Source organism: Salvelinus fontinalis, chromosome 6, assembly GCF_029448725.1.
Source record: "Salvelinus fontinalis isolate EN_2023a chromosome 6, ASM2944872v1, whole genome shotgun sequence".
Taxonomy (NCBI): domain Eukaryota; kingdom Metazoa; phylum Chordata; class Actinopteri; order Salmoniformes; family Salmonidae; genus Salvelinus; species Salvelinus fontinalis.
The window spans coordinates 48,222,178-48,247,350 of NC_074670.1; the positions used below are offsets into that span (position 1 = coordinate 48,222,178).

Genomic DNA, 25,173 nt, shown 5'->3' on the forward strand with positions numbered 1-25,173 from the left:
AAACAGACTCCTTTATTGATACTTAGCTTGAATGCTTTTCCTTGTTGAATCAGTGTAAATACAATGTCAATGCATGTCCTCACATGTTGAGTCATATAAAGCTACAGCTCTATTCTCTCTGTGATTACAACAATGAATGACTCTGGAGTCAATACTAGTCAATACTAGTCACCCATCTCTGCCATGACACAACTTCTACATCTGCATTGCTTGCTGTTTGGGGTTTTAGGCTGGGTTTCTGTACAGCACTTTGTGACATTAACTGATGTATAAAGGGCTTTAAAAATACATTTGATTGATTGAATACTGTGTGTTTACAGTAGGGAAGAACACACACTCACAAACACAGTGGGTCTGTGGGCCAACACCTCAGCTCTGCCGCAGTGTCCAACGAGGCCTGCTGACGTCAACACTAATACAACCTGCTAGTTCATAGACGCCCACATCACCTGGATAGGACCACAACGTGCTGAATCTCACAGTACTCAGCCAGGGTATGCTCAGGACTCACTGTTTTCTAGGCCTGGCCTAACTCCAGAGTCCAGCACACTCACAGCACCATTGCCAAACTGAACGCAAAGTCTTCACAATAGCACCACAGCCACACTGAAATAAGTCTTATGTTATTAATAACTTTGTTGAATAAACTTTGTGTGATTACTATTGAACTCAACAGACTGTGACAGAGAAAGAGAGTGGGAATAGAGAAAAAATACAGAGAAAAGAGAATGATGCCACAGCAGATGAGATAAGTATCTTGCAGAGACACGTCGTGCAGAATTCACTGATACGTGAGAAGTACAGTGGAATAAGCAGTCCTGATTCCAGTACTGGGCAGCTCCACAGTGTAACCAGATTCACTCAAACCTCTCCCCTCCTGTCCTTATCTGCCCAGAGGGATCAGGGGGAAGGCTAGGGAGAGTCGATATTTCTGGGTGCTGAATGTGTGTTAATTTGGCATGAGGGGCGGTTGCATAACTAACCCTCTGTCTCTGTGTGTGTGTGGGGCGGTGGGTTGTCTCAGAGGAACTGTCATTAGTTTGATAGGTTCCTTTGGTGCCGCGCAGAATGACTGAATAGCTGAGGGAGTGACGCTGATGAGCCTGTGTCATCTGTGTGTTTGTGCGTGTGTGTGTGTGTCCCTCTGGATGCATGGTGTGAGTGCTCGTCTATAAATTGGATTACCTTAACCATTTTAAATGCATTTGTGTGAGTGTGAGTGTGTGTGTGTGCCTCTGAACAACACAGGATGGGTGCGTTTTTGCGGTACACTGCTCTGGGTGGCTGTGTGTGTAAATGAGATTACCATCCCAGCTTTGACCTGGATGTGAGTGACACTGAGTCCTAACAAAGAAACAGCAGAAGAAAATGTGTCCCTTACTGACACACAACAGCTTCCAGCACATACAGAGCAACATCCCCATCCACAACCACAACCCCACGGGCATGGCAGAGAGAGATGGGGAGGGAGAGGGGGGAGGGGAGCGGGGATATGGGGGAAGGGAGAGAGAAAGAGAGGGGCAGGAGGAGGGAGGGAGAGATGGAGAGAAAGAGGACAGAGAGAGAGTGGTAGAGAGAGAGGAGAGAGGTGGAGAAAGAAGACGGCGAGAAAGGGGGAGAAGGGAAGTTGAAAGAAATGGGGAGCAGGAAAAAATGAGAGGGGTAAGGGATGAAGGGAAATTGGAGTGAATGGGAGAGTACAGAAAAGAGAGGAGGGAGCAAATGGGCAGCCAGGTCACCCGTGATACAAGTCAGTATTTGACGTCCATCCGTGTCTGAGGACGTCAGGAGATTACTTGGAAACCGGCCACTGCTAACTTCAAGTAGGTTTCAGTTTTGCTAGACATTGTGGACGGGGATGGCAGATAGGTGTAAGCATCTGCCATCTGATTCCGAAGGTTGCAAGTTCGAATCCAGCGATAGAGAGTTAACCCTTAAAAATTCAGAGTTAACACCTAAACTTAACCTTAAACACTTTGAAATGTGACGTTTGCAACAACTTCTAAATGTAATGTTTGAGAAACATGGATGAACGTCTAATTCTGACATGAGTCTGTGGGAGCTAGTTGCAAATGGGATAGGCCACTGTCTGAAAACCAAAGAAAATTGTAGAAGGAACAGAGAAAGAGACAGAGAGAAAGAAAAAGTGAGGGGTTGAGCGAGAGAAAAGGGAATAGAAACAGAAGGGAGCTTCGGGAGAAGGTCGTGTGTGTGCAGCCATCTAAAATAAGGCCAATTCTCTGCCTGCTGAAATGAGGTACAATACTGCTTAAAAGCTGTAGTGGCTGGCTGTAATACTCCTCCCTGCTTCTGCTACACTCTCTCCCTATGACACGGGACACACTCTCACAGGGAGAACAATCTCACACAATTAACCAAGACAACCGACACACTGACACACTACAAAAGGTGCATTACAGTGTGAGCATTCTTGATATTAAGATACTTGACATACTAACACAATTACAGACTAAGCAAGCACACACAAAGAGACCCTGAGGCAAAGATATACCACGGCTCCAAAAATACAACGTACGAATGAAGTACTGTACACATTGTACTATGATGAAGTAGGCTACATGCTCAGACACGTCAACCAACATACTGTTGTGAATTTAGCAAGGTTGTTTGCATGTTTCACAATCACAACCTTCTGTTCCAAAGGGGAACGTGCCAACCACAGTCCCAATAGATTAACTTACACGCCATGATAGACACCAATAGCTACACCACACACACTACGGATGGAGGGAGCAAATGTGGCCCAGTGAAACCATGTATATTCACACTGTGTCTCATGATGGCCTGAAAAAAAAACATGTGACCCATTGAAGTCATGACAGCACTTGTTGGCTAAATGAGACACACACTCCCATTTTCAATCAGAGCAGTAAATCTCACACTGGCATCTGCTGTCCAAGCATGGCTTGGCACTGCCACTGTCCATGCACTGACACACACTGACACACAGTAACACACACACAGGCTAATCACCAAACTGGGCATTAGGCATTGGACATTGAACAGAAACACTGAAGGGGATATCATCACCGTTTACAAATGGGAAGGCTGCTATCAAATCTTCATGGAGCATTCTCATTATTTCTACTGCCCATCTCACTCACCACTGACTCCCACCCATTTCAGGCTTTTGAGTACTGATATCTCACTGTCTTTCTCCATCTTCTGCATTGTTTCACATTCCTCTCAATCATTCTATATGAGTGTTAGTGCCACTGAATAGTAATGATCTATTGTACTGCACTGCCATCTTGGTTCTAATTACCCTCACTCATTATTACTAGCCTATGGAATTATTGAAGTCTGAAAACTGAAGTGACCTAGTTGAGTAAAAACAGAGAATTGCCATAATGCAATATATGAAAATAATGTGTTGCTTTATTTTCACATGTACTGTTGCTTCTCTGTTGACACCATCTGCTGACCAAATATTACAATGAGGAATTCGCTAACATAATCTGTGTTTCAATCAAAACTAAACAGATTTTCATTAAATACTGTGAGATGGTAGAAGAGGAACCATACAAAAGACACGACGTCCCCTCCCCCTCACAACCTTCTCCCTTTCCCTCACCCCTGTTGCTGAGACCACTGCACTGCACGCGAGACTCTCCAACATGCGGTGGAAAACCAGCGAATACAGAGAGGTAAATTCTGCCAGTGCGTTGCTAGGGAAACAGCATCATCGCCTAAAATCTGCCTCATTCAGCCACACTCTCATTGCGGATGAAACACAAGCTATCTGTTAGCCAATAGCGTGAGGCCGTTTGTGAAAATCAAAACAAGGGCATCGGAGCTAACCTTTATTACGTCAACCGCGCAGTCGCAGCATTAGAACACAGACGGAGAGGGAACTGGAAAGGAACATGTAAATAATGAATGGCAGCTCCCTAGCGAAGCCAAGCAGCGCACAACCACCCCACCCGGCTGGCTAGGTGACGGGAGTCAGCGTGCGCAAAAGAAAGGCAACTCTCTTTCTCTCTCAGCCTCAGCCACACGCGGCTCGCATAATCAATCACTACAGTTACCACCATGGTGCACAGGCCTTTAGACACACGCAAACACCACTGTTCTCTTATTAGGCTACATGCTCTAACCTGCATTTGTCAAAGAGGTAGGCATACACATGAACAATGAACATAAAACAACCGATCTTCTGTTTAGTTGACATCCTTAAAGGGCACAGGTAGAATGTTGGCAACGAAAACAACTTGACTGGCAAATAGTCCTATATGACAGTGTCATGGGCTTTAAGGTTGCATTCAATCGCCAATAGATTATCTTTCTGATGGGGCGTAGCTCCAAATAAGGATTATGAAAAGCCTCTAACTGCTGAAATTGATTCCTTCAAGGCCACAACACAAGCCCAACAGGGAAAGACAGTAACAAGGTCCTGTAAATACAAGGCTGGAGTTGCCCCTATCCACTGGTCTAAGATCAGCTTTGCATTTGACTTCCTAATGGTTAAAATATGGATGGTTTAGGATTAGCTGGTTCTACAAAGTAAATGTTACTCAAATTGAATACAATTATACTCTACAAAAGATAACATTTGGTCCCAGTCTAAATAGAGTAAAAATTACTCTTGATGCAGAGTTCAATTTTCTGAATTATTTCTACTCTATTCAGTGTTTATATTTTAATTTAACTCTACAAACTGTAATTTACTCTATTTAGCTTAACATGGAAACAACTCTACTGCCAATTCACTTAATATAGAATTGAATATTATCAGTCAAGAGTAGCATTTGTACAACTAAACTTAACGTCAATAAATCAGTCAGTATTTAACAAAGCCCTTTATTCTTAAAATGTAAGACATTTGCAATACATACAAAATACTGATGATAATAAAATAAAATTGTGGACTGAAATGAAATGTTGGCCTCTTCACTTTAATACATGTACATAAAAAAGCTCAATATTGCAATTCAATACATCTAACAATGACATGGAGGATTTTGTGAAACTGGCATCTCACATATCAAAAACATTGATCCTAAAATAAAATTGTGGCCTCTGTAAAATGACATTTTGGCATCTGTCCCCCCTTTATTAAAAGTAAATCAAAAAGCCAATATTACAATACATCTTTGTTTTAAAGGGCTTACTGTGCAGTTCTTAGAGTCACAGGAAACTGTATAGGGACAATAAACAAACTTGAATCATCACAGCTGTAAGACATCTGTATATCAAATGCTTTGTGACAGAAAAGTTCTTTACAGTTTTTTTGGATTGCTTACACACTAAAATTAAAAGTAGTACACTATTAGCAAAACCTTACACTCAAGAAGCAAAACATCAGCCCATATTTGCACAACTATAAGCACATTGCCACACCGTCCAACCAATTGGTTCAACACAGTCATCAGGTGTGCAAACACTATAAAAAGCAGCAGGTGAGTTCATCGGTCTTCAAGCACAATGGAAAGAGTCAGAGAAAGAGTAAAACGAGGAGGAGGAGAAGGAGGAGGATGACGACGAGAAGGAGGAAGGGGAGGAAGAGGAAGACAAGAAGGTGCTCAAAGAGGACCGAATCTGACAAATGAGATCCGCGCAAAACTGGTTGACCACGTTGTCAACCACGGCCTGACGCTGAGGGAGGCTGGACTGCGAGTACAGCCAAATCTAAGCCGATATACAGTGGCAAGTGTGATGAGAACATTTATACTGGAAAATAGGTATTGTAAAAAATATCATCATATCAAAAACATTGCACGGTTTCAGTAACTGCTTACAGTACTGTATTCTATGCACTATCAGCACTTCTGTTACCTTTTCCTGTGAAATTACTGTACTATTGTATACTGGGTTTTTTTCTACATAGGATTGAGGGTCAGGGACGACAAGGGGGAAGGCCTCCTATGTTCACAGAACAGCAAGAGAGGGAGATAGCATTGTTGGCATTGTTGGCCAAAACCATGTTTACTATAACACTCAAGCAGCTCCAAGCTAACATTGTCAATAACCACGCCATTTTCAACGATATCCATCAGGTCTCAACATCAACACTGGCACGCATCCTAAAAAAAAAACATATTCAAATGAAGCAAATTTATCGAATGCCTTTCGAGCGCAATTCCGAAAGGGTGAAACGACTGCAGCATGATTATGCAGAGGTACGTATTCACTTTAGCAGTGTGATCTTGCATACTGTCTCATAATCTTTTACTGTACTGTAATATGTATACTAGATCTACACTGAACTACACAATTTTGCCTGACACTGTTTTTCATAGAGTTTTACGAATGGATGGAGAGGAGATCCAGCATGAGTTCATTTATGTAGATGAGGCTGGGTTCAACCTCACGAGAACACGAAGGAGGGGAAGAAACATCATTGGCCACAGGGCTATAGTCAATGTCCCAGGGCAACGTAACACTCTGTGCAGCCATTATATGGGCATGGGGTCCTCCACCGCCATGCCCATATGGGCCCTTACAACACAGCACTCATACTTACATTCTTGGACCAATTGCACAACATAACAGCAGCAAATCAAATCGATCATATGCAATACATTGTTGTCTGGGACAATATGTCTTTCCACCGCTCTGCTCTGGTTCAGAACTGGTTTCAGCAACATCCACATTTCACTGTCCTATATCTTCCACCATACTCTCCATTCCTCAACCCTATAGAAGAGTTTTTCTCGGCATGGCGGTGGAAGGTATATGATCTCCGTCTCCAGGCTGAGGTACCCCTCATCCAAGCCATGGAGGAGGCCTGTGACCAGATGGAGGTAGCAGCAATGCAAGGATGGATTCGTCATTCAAGATGTTTCTTTCCAAGGTGTCTTGCTAATGACAACATTGCCTGCGATGTTGATGAAATTCTCTGGCCAGATCCAGCTAGGCGAAGAGACAATGTCTAGTTATTTTAATTTTTTTAATTTTGAACTTACAATACGTAAAGTGACGTTTGGTTACAGTATTATATATCTCCATGTCAACATTTTGGGCATGTTGAGAAATAAGTGAGTTTCTTCAGTCTGCAAAATTGGTCTTGTGTAGTGTTTGGTGAATTTATATTATATTTGTACTTTGTTGGTAGTAGCCTACTCTAATCATAGGGAAGTAGAAGTGCTAAAAGTGTTTTAGGTTTATCACAGCAGAGTGTAAACAGAGTATAGTAATGTGAAACGTGTGTGTTTCATATGGTAACAAAGTGTGTTTTTTAAAAAGTGTATAGTTTTTACAAGAGTGTTTAATTTTGCAAAGGATCTATAGTGTTTTGCTAATTGGGTGTGTGGTTGTGCTAATTGTGTGTAGTGTTTTGAAAACACGGGCCCTGTTTTGAAAATCGTGCTTAAAAGCAATCAAAAAAAACTGTAACATCAACTGTTGTACACCCAACTCTATATGCATTAAAATGCTCATCAAGACATATTGTTTGCAGGGCAAAAGTAAACAACAGTAACCTTTCATCTTTAACAACAACATTTTGGATTTTCTGAAAAACTGGCATCTCACAATGGACTTTAAGACAAACAACTAAACTTGAACGATACATATTTCCACGGTGTTTGGACCATTTACATTTTTTTCCAATTGCTAACACACTAAAATGACATGCACAGCACAATTATTTCAACTGACACACAGAGCAAAACCTCTTCTCAAGTCTCCAAAAGTCTAAACACATTTTCTGCTTTACACACATTTTGCAATTCAAAATGGCACTTTTTAAATGCACTGCACACGGTTCTCTGCATAAGACACAACAATCTGACATAAAGTCACATGTTTGCCATTTCAAAACACTGCCATTCAAAATGACACTACATGAGCTAATTGGCCAATACATGTGCCACCTGGCCAAACACCTCAATGGTTAATTGTTACCACTTCAATCAGGAAGTAAGCACTATGAAAAGACCACAGATGAGCACCTTTTGTTTTACAACAACAATGGAAGCCGTTGCAAAGAGAGGAAGGAGGGTGGGTGGGAATGAGGGGGAGGAAGAGGAAGAGTGAGAGGTAGGGGTAGAGCTGGTAGAGGAGTTCATGGCCAAAGAAGACAACATCTTTCAAATGAAATCAGAGCAACCTTAGTTGATCATGTCATCAACCATGGGCTGACAATACGAGAGGCTGGACAGAGAGTGCAGCCCAACTTGAGCCGTTTTACTGTCGCCTGTGTCATCCGGACATTTAGACTGGAGTACAGGTATGTAACCAAAATGTATTTCACACTGTAGTACCCCCCATGTCATAGTGTATCAGTTGAGTGACACCTGTTTACTTCATGAATGGCTGATGTCATACACTAACTGCACAAATTTCCTGTAGAATTTACTCTACTGTGGGGGAAATATCTTTAGGCTGCATTGTCCAAGCCCTATATTTTAGTTTTTTTGTTTTTCTGAAGGACTGAGAGATGCAACCATGGTGGAGGAAGGGACCAAATGTTCACCGGGGTACAGGAAGCTGCCATTGTAAACTTGTTTTTGGAAAATAATGAAATCAGATTACGAGAAATTCAAAGCCACATCATCCAAGACAACACCATATTCAACGAGTCAAGTCTGTCCACATTGGCTCGCATTCTCAAGCGAAACCAAATCAGAATGAAACAACTTTATAAGGTGCCATTTGAGAGAAACTCTCAAAGAAACAAAGAGGTCAGACGAGCATATGTGGATGTAAGTACAATATTGACTGCAGTACACTACACGCAACATTGTTTCCCAGTGTACTGGATAACACCATATTGACTGCTTTTGTTCTTTGTTTTCAGGCAGTACTGGAAATGGATGCTCATGCAATACCACATGAGTTCATCTTTATAGATGAGGCTGGGTTCAACCTAGCAAAGACCAGAAGAAAGGGGAGAAACGTCATTGGCCACAGAGCCATTATAGATGTTTCTGGCCAACGTGGTGGGAACATCACAATGTGCGCTGCCATCTCCAGCACGCATGGTGTCCTCCACCGTCATGCCAACCTTGGACCATACAACACAGCCCATATTCTCACATTTCTGGACAGACTCCACAACATTCTCATACCACCAGAACGTATGAATGATGCAGACCATCAAAGAACCCGGTACGTTGTAGTATGGGACAACGTGAGCTTTCATCGTGCAGCCCCAGTCCAAAACTGGTTTGCTGACCACCCACCATTTCTCGTGCAATACCTCCCACCATACTCACCATTTCTGAACCCTATAGAAGAGTTATTTTCGGCGGTGGAAGGTATACGACCGGCAGCCCTTTGTGCGCATGCCTCTTGTGCAGGCTATGGAAGAGGCCCGTGATGAGATTGATGTGGGTGCGATTCAGGGATGGATAAGGCACTCAAGGCGCTTCTTCCCTCGATGTCTGGCAAGGGAAGATATTGCCTGTGATGTGGACGAGGCGTTGTGGCCAGACCCAGCTGTGCGGCAAGATGCTGCCTAATTATTTTTGCCTCTTTTTTTCTATATATTTTTTCTGCAATTTTCTTTCAGTTTACTGTTTGAGCATATTTTTGTTCAGTCCAATGTAAATATATCTGCTGTGCATATGTTGCACTGACTTGTTTGGTGAAAATTTTTTATTAAAAAAATGTTTCAACAGCATGTGTGTGTGTGTGTGTGTGTATCTGCAAATATTTCTGTGCATCTTAGTTTTTACGATTGCTTACACACTAAAATTTTACTTTTCCCACAATTAGCAACACCTTACACTCAAGGAGCAAAACACAAGGCTAGATTTGCACAACTGTAAGCACATTGTCAGCTTCACACTAGTTGCAAAACATTACACACAGTGATTTGCAAAACACTAAACACACTTGTATACATCAGACACAGAAGTATATCATGATGTCACTTCCTTGCAATTCCAAAGCACGGACTGTCAAATTACCACACCTATGAACCAATCTGTTAGTTTCTCAGTCGCTTTGGTGCATTTCTTAGATCAAAAGTGCAATTCTTGATACTACTTGTACAAATTCCAAATCTAGTCACTTGTGCACATCATTAAAGCAATTTATTATTCCTTTGAACAAATTGCAATTGATAATGTATAAGTGTCAGTTTTTTTCCACATTATCAATTGCTCATGTCATGTTGATCAAAATATAGTAGATGGTTCTCTGTTGAATAGTCTTACCCCTCAAAACATCTAGGCATTAGTTCCTTGCATAAGCCATTACATGCAAAATTGTTGAACTGTCATAAACTGTCAAGCATAGTTTTACACATTTCTATTAGACCTTTTGTACAAAAACGTGAATTGATGAATCGTGCAGGTGAAATTGACCCTCACTCATGAAGGAATGTAAAGTGTTAGTTCAACCAACAATCAACCAGTTGTCTAAATTACTCAAAGGTGCATCTCATGAAGAATCAATTGGCAAACATATATAGACAGACCACAACACAGAGTTGCAATTTTCCAATAATGGATGGACCAGGAAACTAACAGGTGGAAGGAAGGAGCGTGGTGGAAGGCAAAACAGAGGAAGAGGCAGAAGAGGACATAGGCGCATATCTGATGACATAAGGGCCACTATTGTAGACCATGTTGTCAATCATGGCCTTACAATGGCTGAGGCGGGTCGAAGGGTGCAGCTGAACATTGGGAGATCAACCGTGTCCTCAATAGTTCAAACGTTTCGAAGAGAGAACAGGTATGTCCACCAATGTACAGTGCACTGTTACTGTATATAAGCAGTATACTGTATACTTCCTACAATGCTTCATATTACAGTAGTCCACTTGTATTTCACAGCATACAGAAATACTCTATACAGATACATACTGCACCTTACATGCACCCACCTGTATGTTTTACAGTAAAATGTGTGTTCGCATAGTTTTTGTCTATGTGAAAGTGTGCGATGCATCACTGCATTTTTCCCCACATAGGACTGCAAGATTACCTCAAACCGGTGGCAGAGGACGCCTTTTCACACCTCAACAGGAGGAGGCTATTTGCACCATGGTCCGAGCAAACAATGCCATGAGACTCAGGGAAATACAAAGGACCATTATAGAAGACAACGATGTCTTTGAAAACATCCATACAGTTAGCATCTCAACCATCGACAGGGTGCTGCATAGAAACCAGATGAGTATGAAACAGCTGTACCGTGTACCATTCCAAAGGAATGAGGACAGAGTTAAGGAGCTACGGTACCAGTATGTACAGGTAAAACATATATCTATGTAACTACTTTACAGCAACATTTTATAGTGATACATAGTACAGTAAGCATAAACTGCACACATTTCCATTGCTGTGGAAGGAACATGCAATATATGTACATTTTATGTCACTCTTCCTTACCAAAACAAATTCAACTGTGTGTTCTGGGATATAGCGTATAATGGCGTTGGAATCAAGTGAACCCTCTCACAACTTTGTATACATGGATGAGGCTGGCTTCAACCTGACCAAATGCAGAAGGCGGGGTCGGAATATCATCGGTCACAGAGCTACTGTGGATTTGCCAGGCCAACGGGGAGGAAATATCAGCATGTGTGCTGCTATTTCGGAGCATGGTGTCCTAACCCATATCCCCCTTATAGGGCCATACAACACCCAGCATCTACTCAACTTTTTAGAGACTCTCTACAGGGTTCTCATCCCTGATGATGAGAAGGGTCTGTTTAGAGAGGATTTGCCAAAGTATGTAGTCATTTGTGATAATGTGAGTTTCCATCGATCAACATCATAAGGCAATGGTTTGTGACCCACCCGAGGATGCTCATAGAATTCCTCCCACCTTATTCACCATTCTTTAACCCAATTGAGGAGTTATTTTCAGCATGGAGGTGGAAGGTGTACGATCGTCAGCCACACACACAGATGACCCTGCTGGCTGCAATGGATGCAGCATGTGAGGACAACACAGTAGACGCCTGCAGAGGATGGATAAGGCATTCCAAAAGATTCTTTCCACGTTGCATTGGAAGGGAAAATATCCGGTGTGATGTGGATGAGAATATGTGGGCCGACAGACAGGAACGCCTGGATGTGTAGAGACAGCACAACAGTGCTGCGGGCAAAGTTGTGCCTTAGGGGTGGTTTCCTGTGTTTTTCAAAAAAATAATATTTTTTTTCCTTTGTGCCCCTTGGTTTGTCCAGTCCCTTTCAATCAATAACCCACATACAGTAATATGTAAATAGTACTGTTGAAATTGATATATGCCATAGAAGTGCAGCCTTGTGCATTTTCAATACAGTAACTGTCATCCAAACTGTAGCCTAAGTTTACATCAGGTAATACTGTCAAAGTACACAGTTACATTGACAACATGCCTAAACATTTTGACTACCTTGTTCGTGAACAATGACTTATCATTCTGATGACACTGACATGATCATTGGCATGAATATTTACTTTTGAAAGATGTACTAAGGATTTTTAGTGACTGACTAGCTTTAGAAACATATCTATTGTATATTGCAGTTTGTACAAATTGTTCTGAGAAATGCACTTATTATTTTGCACATGTTAGAGATGATGTGAAAAATGCACCAAAGCGACTGAGAAAAACTGTAAACAATTGAAAAAAAACTAAGAATTTTCTACAATTTAAACTATTTTAGTATAATGGCAAAGCATACTAAAGATGAGAGTGCTTTTCATTATGCCCAACAGTGTAGTTGGTTAGACAAAAATCTGGTAATATGAATGAAGTGTGTGCCATTTCGTACAAACGTTTGATTTTGATAATGCCATATGTAGTTTTGGTTGCAGTGGTTCATTTTGCAGGATATGAGGTATTTTGCAGTTTGGGTGTGTGGTTTTTTGAATTGTGTTAAGTATTTTGATAAAACCAAGAACGCATTCAACTGGGTCTACCCTTCCCCACTTTTCTGTAAAATACTGCCTTCTCTTACTTTCAGAATTTAATACACCACGAGGATTTTCATTTTTTTCAAAGCACTGATCAATTTGACTTTTAATACACTCCTGTATAGACAGACACTTCTTCACAGCTTCTTTAGCTTGAATATGAATATCATCAACTATCTCTTTCATGGAAATAACCAAAGAGTCAATGGTCGTTTCACCTACACCTGCCACTTTAAGTTCAGCTATGGTTGCAGCGCAGCTGTCTACAAGACTCTTATTGACAAGGACTGAGTCAGAAGGGGAATTTGTTGATGGCAGGTCATCAAAATTAATTACTGCTACACATTCAGCTGAAGAGGGGGCTTCACCGTGATCAGAACAAGTTTCATGTGCTTTATAAAGATACTTTCTGAACCCAGCAAAAGTGCCATAAACTTGCGAACAACCAGCCTGACAGCATTTAAGACCAAGTGTCTTTCCTGGACAAAGTCCGTGGACCAACTCCAAGTGTTTTGTCAAGGAATTAGCATTTGCCTGCAGGCTTTTGCAAGCAAAACACAACGTTTTAGATGAATGATATGAAAAAGTTTGTGTGAAAGGAAAAAGGTTACTTCCTATGCTGCGTTTTAATCCCTTTGCAACTTCAAAACTTTTAGTAACTCAATGCAGTATCTGAGCCCTCAACTCTGCAACCCTAGGATTACCCTTAGTGGTATCAACATCAATTTCATAAATTGTGGTTTGCAAGAAGTTGTAGACATTTACCAGATCCTGGTTGCACAAGGTACCAAAGACAAAATGAGCTTTGAAAAGCTCATCAAAACAGGGAAGAGAGTCTGGTGACTTACAAGGTATTGCATGTTTGTCAATCACAATGGAGTACTTATGAATCACACTCCCCTGGGTCCCCACAGCAAGCAGATAGGGTTGAAGGCTTTCCATGACGCTCTCCAGATGCCCCTGGATGCTGGTCCCAGTCTGTGACACAAGAACTTCATTAGTGTGCTATTAAAATGAATCATGGTTCGCAGTTTGTGAAAATGTAAATTACAGCTACACATGATCTTACCATGATTTGTCCATAATCTTAAAAGTAGTTATTAGGATTAGGAATGGGGACAGAACAGTCAACTGTAACCTCACCTTGGCGTGTCTGGCTGAGATTTTTCCTGGGCTCTTGCAGCCATGAGGTGGCGGTGGCAGAAGGTGGACAAGGACCAAAATGGAGGACATGTCACTGTCCCATCCTGAAAGTACAAATTTTCACTGAAAGTTACATCATTCCATTTTGCTTTCAAAAACAATGCTCCCTTCCATTAGTATAATCATTTTATTCCAGCATACCATTTCCCACTTCTGTTGTGGATTCAGCATTTTGAACCAGGTCTTGCAGGTCGCCTATCTGTGTGAGGCCACGGCTTTGGTCAATGACTTTCTGCTTGTAGAGAGTAGGCCACTTCTCCAGGAACTCTGCAGAGGTTGCATCACCAAACACCAGACACGATGGAATAAGTCTAGACAGAACAGTAAACATTATGGTGTGGCACTATCGTCATGTAATATATCACAGTTCTAATCAGACTGTTGTAGAACAGAAAACAATTGTCCTGACAGTTTCAAGGCAAGGCAAGGCAGTAGAAGATCCACATAACATTGCTGCTATGTCTTGGAAACGCTGTGAATATTTCAGAGGACTTCACTGGGTCATGAACCATCTTTTGGTGATAGGTGAACGTCTGCTTCATTTTCTCCTTTACAATTGCTTCATCAGCTGTATGCTTCATTCATGCATTGGCCTCACAACACAGGCTTTCTGTTGTTGGACAGTTTTCCTCTCTGAAGGAGTCTATCAGCTTTTGGACCACCTGTAACATGGTGAAACTTCACAGATTACTGGGTTTGTCTGCTCTATACAAGTATACAATATTGCGTCATAAGATATTAAAAAAACAGGGCTCGGAAACTCTGCAAGGATGGCCATGCATGCAGTTATGTCACCAGTGGAAAAGTGGGATTTATTTGACTCAGAAACAGAATTAATACTAAGATAAACAAAGAGTAAGAGACTAAGAAACACTTGCTTATACCGATGTTCGCATACAATTATTCTCTGGTCATGTGTCATGAATGAGACCAACTACAATCAAAATCACTTACACGTCAGCGACTGACACATGGTCTTCTGTCGTCCCTCTGATGCTTCCCTTTGAACAAATTTCAGCCTCCATGCTAGATATCCACTCCCATCTTCTGCATTGTAATAATGCTCCTAAAGGAAAGTATAATTCGGTTTGAGGGAGCAGGTTAAAATTAACCTTAAAACTACAGATGCGCCCATAGATGAAGATCAACAGGTCTGACCCTCGCAGTGCAGAACTTAACTGGGCTTTTATACCACCAGAGTTGAGCTTAGGAGAGATGGCAGAGATGGTGGGCATACAGATATGTTAATAGATCTATAGTTTAAATAAAAACATCATCCAACAGTAAAACAACAATTTAAATAGACATTCTGGAAATATTGTAAGGTGTAAGAGTCCCAGAGAGTTCAAAAGGTTAGACTTCGTTTTTAATGTACTTACATAACCAAACTTGCTCCTAGGATCGGCCAGGTATGGGAACAAGTCAATGATGCCCTTTGCGTAGTCCTCTTTAACACGCTTTTAAGGACTTGTCCTAGACACACACACTCTACTGTTTGAGATCCAAACAAAAGTATTGAGGTGTAAATCACAACTTCTGCTAAAAAATTGTGTAGGTGGTAAGGAATGTAATGAGTATATGACATATATCCATGTTCACTTGTCATTTGTGCAACCAATATCTTGACCATATCGCGTCTTCTGCTATATGTTAGGCTTTTTGACCGAGCATACTCAAGCATGATCCTCGCTCCTCCAGGTTTGTTGTTCAGAATGTCTTCATTCATCTAAGTCAGAGTTATTTCAAAACGGAACACACTAACACTTTTAAAACAGCAATGAAATAGCAAGTATAATAAAACACACCATGATCACCCTTTCACAACTTTCATTGGTGTAATTTATCACTCACTCTTCAAGTTTGGCATTTGTTTAAACTGGAAAATAGCAGTACTTACATGAGATAGACGATTATCCTCAGCTGTCTTTCTTGTAGCAGGACCCTGCTGCAATATAATGGTGTCACTGGAGTCCCCCTCATTGTCTCCACTGTATTTTGATAAGGAGCTGCTTGCAGAGGAGCTCAACGAATCTGGCAATCATGTTAACATTTAACTGGTGTGATTAACACTGTAATTATAACACAATTTAGGTGGAAACATCCATTATGATTATAGGACTTTTGTTAATGGCAATTGATTAGGCCCACTACTGTTCTAAACGGGGTGGGAGAGGTGAGCACAGAAACAAAGATCATTTTAAAATGTAAAAATGAGAAAAGAAAATCAGCAGATATATCTGCTTGTCTCACATATTCAGAACATGTGTTAGGCTATCCAGGACTGTGTGGATGAATGTGAAGCACTAAGCTAATAAGCAACTCACCATCAGGATTTGGGTCTTGGGGTAAACAAATTTCCAGCACACCAAGGTCTTGTTTCTTTAGAAGAAACTCAAACACATCCTCATCAACTTCAGTCTTCGATTCATCATAGACTTTTAAGTCCAAGGTTGAAATGTCAAATTTCTTGGCAACTGTGAAAACAAAATATATTTGCACAACCTTATTGATTAAATATGTTGTGTATTTTTTAGAGAAAAACCAGAACAGAAGACAGAAATCAAGAGGTCATCTTTATGTGAACATCGTAACCCCAAAACTGACTTAGTGCGCCTTTCCACGTCAATTCCAATTATATGCAGTCTACAGCCTGTCTACTACTGCCACTTACTGAATTATTATAACAGCAGTCTGAGTACTATAGCAATACGCCACAGATAGCTATCAACACTGAGATTGTAGCAGCATACAAATATTAGTATCACTTATTCTTTAAAACCATTAATGACAGGCAAAGACAATGAGCGCAGCTACAGATGAGCATAATTAGACAACTCCCAAAACATAAACCAATCTTTGACTGATCTGTGATTTGGGGAGGCGCAAGTTTGCTATGTATTCATTATCAGCAAGGAAATTGGCAATCAATTTGACAGTAAATATAAAGTAAGTATATTTAAAGTGTGTCAGTATATGTATGTTGTTCCATTGGATATTGTGTGAAATCTGAAACTTTTCACTCACCACAATCCAAAAACGATTTGAAGGTCAGTTGCCCCTCATAACAAATGTACTTCTGACAATCCCTGTATTTCACGCGTACAGCCTGCATCCTTGATGACAAGAAAAAGTGAATTTAAATGCATTAACACAAATATGCACAAATTACAAGAGCGCAGTGCTTGTTTAGAGTAAAACACGTGTTGCATCGACCTACCTGCTGCTAAATACTGTCTGCTAACAGCTCGCTTTTCAGAGTAAAACACATGTTGCACTGACTAACCTGCTGGCAGTAACTTAGTCAGTAAAGTCCGCTAGCTACAGATAATAGCTAATACCGCTCTGTTGAAAATGTGAAACACGTGATGCACCGATCCACTGGGCGTACATACTGTCCATAAACCACTAAAAGTGGCATAACTTAATGTTACTTTAGCTAGCTAGCTAACGTTAATTAGCTCTAGCTAGATGCCCACATTAGCATCTGACTATGCAAATCGTGCAATAACAGAAAGCCTACACTACAATGCTAGGTAGCTAGCTGTAATGTTGCTCAACAGTTTTAATTTGCACACAAAGTTAACCAGTAACAGTGAACTTACCTGGATTTCTGATTGAGTTCAGAAATGAAGAAATTCTGTGGTTCAGTGAATGACTACTGATGTTCGGCGGATCCACGCTCTCGATCTGTCCACTCTTTCCATTCACGAGACACTTACAAATGGACAATGGCGGCAAAATCTAAATTTAACCAACATTAGTGGGCGTGGTCATGCTGTTTTACTCCAATAGAATTGAATCTGTATTTTTGCCACCACTCTAGCCGCGGCTGGTAATAACGACATTCTAAAATGATTTAATTTCACTACTTGAGCAGAAAAATCATTTTAACTCCAGAAAAAACACTCTCCAGTTTTTACTGTGTAGATCTGCAGTGAGGGCCAGGCTCCTACTGGAGCTGCACCTCTGGTTCACAGTAGGTTCACTAATCTATGAATCATATGTATTTCATGCTAACTTGTTTGTTTGCTTGATAGATTAGATAATCAATACATTGCCAAGCTCAGGCTGACCCTCCTGAACAAACAGATTGTAGCGACCATGTCATCTTTCAATAAAGGCTTATGTTTGCAGCTAACATGTTGCCAGAGTAACAATTTCAGTTCAACGATTTTAATGAATATTCTAAAATGTTACGGTGAAACATCAAACAGCTACTTTTTATAAGGATTAAAGCTACAGTATTTAAATTGAAAATGACTAAACTATTCCGACTAAAAATAGTAGAAAGTCTACATAGCCACATTATTATTACATTTTAGCAGCAGTTTAGATCCGAAACAGACACTTATGTTCGCCACACAAAATCTCCACAGACTTCGCTAACCTTAGCGAACGGTAATGTTAGCGATTAACAAAAGAAAAAGAAATATGTTACCTAACGTTAGCGAACTATTTCCGTTGTTGAATGCAGGTCAAGTGTAAGTGACGTCTAACCAGAGAATCAAACCACCATACGACCAATACAAATGTATTGATAGTTATTTGATTGGTTGAATCAGATGGGTCAACTCGTTGAGAAGTTATCAAATGAAATAGGATCCTATGGAATTGAGGCCAACTCAAAAGTTTCTGATTACATTGAACGTAACTCACAACACTAACCAATGGACATATTCCATCTTCACTATTTTCACATTTCAGCAACATGTAATCTCATGTAAGTGTATGACAGTCATGTCCCCATATAGTAAAAGGTCTATCTCTATCCAATAAACTACACAAGTCATGTAAGAAGTTCAACTAATTGAGGCATCCACAACAGTACAAAAAAGGCAACATTAAGACCCTCATATACTCAGTGTTGAACTCCCTTTGCCCAATACACATCTTACCTCTCCAGAAGCTCTGCTGTGTTCAGGTAGAACTAGAGTATTCCCATTGCTGCCCGGGACTATAGTAGAACCTATACTCATTCTGGGTCCAACTAACATGTACCGCTTGTCTCCGGATCTGTACTGGATGCTGTGGCACAGTGTCCCGTCGTTATTCACATCTTGTAAATACTTGGAGGAATAGTCTGTGGGTTTGGAGCACTGCATTACAATCAACACGACGATACTGATGAGAAAAAGCGTTGAAACTGACCCCAAAGTAATGATCAAATAAAATGTAACGCTGTTCTCCTCTTCGTCTTTTACTGAACTTTTAACATCAGAAGCTGCAAAAGCCTCTTTGGGCTCCACAACCTTGATAATCACAGTAGCTGTTGCTGACAGTGAAACGTTCCCATTGTCTTTTACCAGTATGACCAGTTTATGCTCAGCCTCGTCTGTCTCTGTGAATGACCGAAGTGTCCTTATCTGTCCTGTATAGCGGTCCAAAGCAAAGAGACTGTGGTCAGTAACTTCCTGCAGTGAAAATAATAACCAGCCGTTATATCCTATATCAGCGTCATAGCCTCTCACTTTAGTCACCAAATGGCCTGCGTTCACATTGCGGGGAATCTCCTCCACACCTTCAGCAGAACCGTTAGCGCTGACTGGATATAAGATCATTGGAGCGTTGTCGTTCTGATCCAGAATGAATACTTTTACTGTGACGTTGCTGCTTAGTAACGGAGTTCCAGAGTCTGTCGCTATAACTTGGAATTGGAATGTTTTCAGAGTTTCAAAGTCAAAGCTTTTTAGCGCCAAAATGTTTCCATTTTCTGAATTCATGTTGAGAAAAGATGCCCATTTATTCTCGTCACCACCGTCTCTCAGAATATGATATGAGATAAACGCGTTTTCATTTATGTCACGATCTGAGGCACTCACCGAAAACACTGAGGCACCTGGGTCGTTATTTTCAGTGACATAGAAAGTATAGGGACTCAGTGAAAACTCTGGACTGTTATCATTCACATCTGATACAACAACCCTTACAGTTTTTACAGATGACATGGACGGCTGGCCTGCGTCTGTAGCAAATATTGTTAGTTCATATTCAGATTGTTTCTCTCTGTCCAGTGGGGACTTGGTTATTACAGAGTACATGTTATCTTGTAAAGACGGCATTAGTTTGAAAGGTATATCTTCCAATACGGAACATGTAACTTTCCCATTGAGATCAGAGTCTAAATCATTAACACTGATTAGTGCTACAGTCGTTCCGGGCTTGGAATCTTCGGGGATTGCCTTAGAAAATAATGTCACCTCTATCTCAGGTGCATTATCGTTGAAGTCAACTATTTTAATTTTTACACTCTTGTCCATTGTCAGTGGAACGGGTCCTTGATCTGATGCCTGTATATCAATCAGATAACTATCTTTTTCCTCAAAGTCTATTTGTCCTTTCACAGTTATTTCACCGGTTACGGTGTCTAAATTAAAAAGTTTCCTTAACCTGCTGTTGACGTCATTGCCAAATGAATAAATTATATCCCCGTTCGGCCCACTGTCTAAATCGGTGGCATTTACCCGTATCACCATTGTTCCCAAAGGAGCGTTTTCAGTTAACCTTACAGTATATTCTTCTTTAGTGAACACTGGGGTATTGTCGTTAACATCCAATACATCAACAGATATTTCAAGAGTTCCAGATCGAGGTGGTTTTCCACCGTCAATGGCAGTGAGGAGGAGTTTGTGGCTCCTTACTGCTTCTCTGTCTAGTGGTTTATGTAAAACCAAAAACGGCATTTTGCCATCCTCACCTCGGTCTTTAACTTCTAAACGAAAATGGTCACTGTGACTAAGTTTATATTGTTGAACGGAGAATGGACCTCTATCTGGGTCGCGCGCAGCTTGTAGCTGAAATCTCGCCCCCGATAACGCTGACTCAAATATCTCTAAACGTTTCTCTTTCTCGGGAAAGCTGGGAGAATGGTCGTTCACATCTAACACCTCCACCGCGACATAATGGATCTCCAGCGGGTTCTCTAGAACGGTTTTCAGGTTGATCAAACACACGCTGCTCCGTTCACACACCTCCTCTCGGTCTATTTTTCGATTCACATACAAGATGCCGTCATTCTGGTTCACCTGGAAAAGGGGCTCGGTCGAACCAGACACGATTCGAAATCCCCTATCCTTCAATGTGCTCAGATCTATTCCCAAATCCTTAGCTACATTCCCCACGACAGTTCCTTCCTTGAGCTCTTCAGAGATGGAGTATCTTATCTGAGCAGAAGCTCCGCTCCAAAAGAGAACCAAAGCAACCATGAACGCGACCCACTGGCATCGCTCCTGCAATGCCCCGCATCCTCTTTGTTCCATGTTTTATGGTTAAAAAAAATCCCGAGCACTTCCACTATGCCTCTAATGGTAGGGTAAGCTAATCTTATACATTGCAGTCCCAAATATGATCACAGCTCGTTAATTTACAGTATGTTGGTGATGAAAGGTTTTAAATTACAATGTATCCTCGATGCTCACGGCTGTAGTCTGCTACTGACGAAATAGCAAACCAGCTCTAAAGGGCGGACTCAAAAGTATGGCCAATAGATTTCTTTCATAAGCACAATTTTACTTTGCACTGACACCATGCGTTTCCACCTCATATTGCAGGATTTCGTAGGGTAATTATACCCTTTACGAACCATTCCTACCCCAATACCGAGTGCTGTTTCGAAACAAAAACGTGCAAAAAAATACAACAATATTAAAAACCATTGTTCTGGTTAGGCAAAGATGGGACATGAATGGAAAAGATCTTTATGAGAAGTCAGGGTGTGTATGTTGACGTTTAGAAAATGCTGCTAATATAGCCTTAGTGAATCTATAAATGATCGTTAACCATTCCAGGAGAATTTTGCCAAAACGAAGATGCAGAATGAACTCCGCAATGTTTCAGCACCATGGACAGCGGCACCACAAAGTGCAGTGTCTTCAGAAGAGAAAAACCCGTAGGACAGCACCCTCTGAAGTAAAACGAATATTGCTAATACACCCATTATTGTAATAACACAGACAAGTGCATGATCTGTTGTCACCTACAATACTGGCAATCATCTTTGAAACTCCATAAGCTATACTCATACATTCAACCATTTAGGCACAGATCCTGTAAGCATCAGGAATATCACTTAGAAAATACTCAGAACCAAATAGTTGCTACTCATGGCAAAGTGGTCAACATCTTACCTCTCCAGACGCAAGTCTACTGTGTTCGGGTATCACTAAAGTATTTCCATTGCTGCCCGGGACAATAGTAGAACCAATACTCATTCTGGGTCCAACTAACATGTACCGATTGTCTCCGGATCTGTACTGGATGCTGTGGCACAGTGTCCCGTCGTTATTCGCATCTTGTAAATACTTGGAAGAATAGTCTGTGGTTTTGGAGCACTGCATTACAATCAACACGATGATGCTGATGAGAAAAAGCGTTGAAACTGACCCCAAAGTAATGATCAAATAAAATGTAACGCTGTTCTCCTCTTCGTCTTTTACTGAACTTTTAACATCAGAAGCTGCAAAAGCCTCTTTGGGCTCCACAACCTTGATAATCACAGTAGCTGTTGCTGACAGTGAAACGTTCCCATTGTCTTTTACCAATATGACCAGTTTATGCTCAGCCTCGTCTGTCTCTGTGAATGACCGTAGTGTCCTTATCTGTCCCGTATAGCGGTCCAAAGCAAAGAGACTGTGGTCAGTAACTTCCTGCAGTGAAAATAATAACCAGCCGTTATATCCTATATCAGCGTCATAGGCTCTCACTTTAGTCAACAAATGGCCTGCGTTCACATTACGGGGAATCTCCTCCACACCTTCAGCAGAACCGTTAGCGCTGACTGGATACAATATCACTGGAGAATTGTCGTTCTGATCCAGAATGAACACATTCACTGTGACATTGGTGCTTTGTGACGGAGTTCCAGAGTCTGTAGCTACAACTTGAAATTGGAATGTTTTTAACCTTTCAAAGTCAAAGCTTTTTAGAGCCAAAATGTTCCCATTTTCCAAGTTTATGTTTAGAAAAGATGCCCATTTGTTCTCCTCGCCACTGTCTCTCGGAATATGATATGAAATAAGAGCGTTTTCATTTATGTCACGATCTGAGGCACTCACGGAAAATACTGAGCCTCCTGGGTCGTTATTCTCAACGACATAGAAAGTATAAGGACTCAGTGAAAACTCTGGACTGTTATCATTCACATCTGATACAACAATAATAATAGTCTTTACAGATGACAAGGAAGGCTGGCCTTCGTCTTTGGCAACTATTGTAAAATCGTATTGAGATACTTCCTCTCTATCCAGTGGTGACTTGGTGACTACAGAGTACATGTTGTCCTGTAAAGACTGGACTAGTTTAAAAGGGACGTCCTCACTTATAGAACAGATAACTTTCCCATTGAGACCGGAGTCTAAATCATTAACACTTATAAGAGCGACAGTGGTTCCGGATCTGGAATATTCGGGGATTGCCTTAGAAAAGGATGTCACCTCAATTTCAGGCGCATTATCATTGAGGTCAACAATTTTTATTTTTACGCTTTTGTAAGTTGTCAGAGGAACGGCTCCCCTGTCTGATGCCTGTATATCAATTTCATAGCGATCTTTAACCTCAAAGTCTATCAGTCCTTTCACAATCACTTCACCAGTATTAGTGTCAACAACAAATAGATTACGTAACTTACTATTTACATTATTACCAAAAGAGTAAATAACTTCACCGTTCAAATCATCATCTATATCCGTAGCGTTTACTCGTACAACTGTCGTGCCAACAGGGGCATTTTCATTCAACATTACAGAGTATGACTCTTCGTTGAAAACTGGCATATTATCATTTACATCTAAAACGTCGACAATTATGTTGATAGTACCAGATCTAGGAGGTATACCTCCGTCAATAGCTGTGAGCAGAAATCTATGGGTCCTCATAGATTCTTTATCTAGCGGTTTCTGTAGATTTAGAATAGGAATTTTACCATCTTCATCTCTGTCAATAACTTCTAAACGGAAATGATCATTGTGGCTGAGTTTATACTGTTGAACAGAATATATTCCACCGTCTGGGTCGCGCGCTGTTTGTAGCTGAAATCGTGCTCCCGGCAATGCGGACTCTGAAATCTCTAACCGTTTCTCTTTATCTGGAAAGCTGGGAGAATGGTCGTTAACATCTAACACCTCCACCGCGACATAATGGATCTCCAGCGGGTTCTCTAGAACGGTTTTCAGGTTGATCAAACACACGCTGCTCCGTTCACACACCTCCTCTCGGTCTATTTTTCGGTTCACATACAAGATGCCGTCATTCCTGTTTACCTGGAAAAGGGGCTCGGTCGAGCCAGACACGATTCGAAATCCCCTATCCGTCAAGGTGCTCAGTTCAATTCCCAAATCCTTAGCTATATTCCCAACGACAGTTCCTTCCTTGAGCTCTTCAGATGTGGAGTATCTTATCTGAGCTGAAGTCCCGCTCCAAAAGAGAACCAAAGCAACCATGAACACAACCCACTGCCGTCGCTCCCGCCATGCCCCGCATCCTCTTTGTTCCATGTTTTCAAGATAAATAACAATAATCCACAGCACTTCCACTATTCCTTCATTGGTGACAATTTTCTATCCAATACATAAACAAATATGACCAAAGCTCATTATCCAATGGTGTTTTCAGAATGTACATTTGAAATGTTATTCTCCCCATGAAGCTCACGACTGTATTCCTCCTCCAGCGACGGAATAAGCTACGAAACCAGCAAGGGGCAGACTCAAAAGCATGACAAGAATGATTTCTATCAGTAGCGTTTTTCTAGTTGGGTACTGACACCATGCGATTCTTCCTCAAATTACACTATTCTTGAAGTTACTAATGGAATCTTGACTAGATAAATAAACGTGACTGCAAAAGTTGTCTAGAAAAGTCAGCATACATTTAACAAACCATTGTCTTCATGCGACCATAGAGCAAAATGTTGCCTACTCATGTATGCAACAACGGCGAAACAAGGAAATACGAATGAAGAAGAATAAAATATCCACTTAACGAGCATTTATTATATTATATATGTTATTACGTTTTGGCAAAGTTTTACCAGTCAACAGCACGTTGAACTAAACATTGTTTCAGCACCACAGACATGGACAGCGATCAGTCCTGAGAGCAATGGCTCTATCATCGAAACTGGGAGATCATGTTGCAGCAAACAAATGTCTTACTCAA

General features: G+C 41.1%; 1 protein-coding gene across 31 annotated transcripts in view; it reads right to left on the reverse strand.

Annotated features, from left to right (window-relative positions):
- The window catches only part of LOC129857954 (protocadherin alpha-C2-like), a 296,503-nt gene that overhangs the window by 212,455 nt on the left and 58,875 nt on the right, over positions 1-25,173 (reverse strand). Inside the window, exon 1 of one of the 31 annotated variants that reach the window (XM_055926709.1) lies at positions 22,146-24,939. The exons of 27 other annotated variants lie outside the window; for them this stretch is intronic. In XM_055926709.1, coding sequence (XP_055782684.1) covers positions 22,146-24,509 — 2,364 coding nt within the window. In that variant the 5' untranslated portion in view covers positions 24,510-24,939. Of the gene's footprint in view, positions 1-18,917; positions 21,676-22,145; positions 24,940-25,173 lie in introns of those variants that run through there. 3 more of the 31 variants (XM_055926679.1, XM_055926716.1, XM_055926687.1) reach the window with 3 other exon arrangements.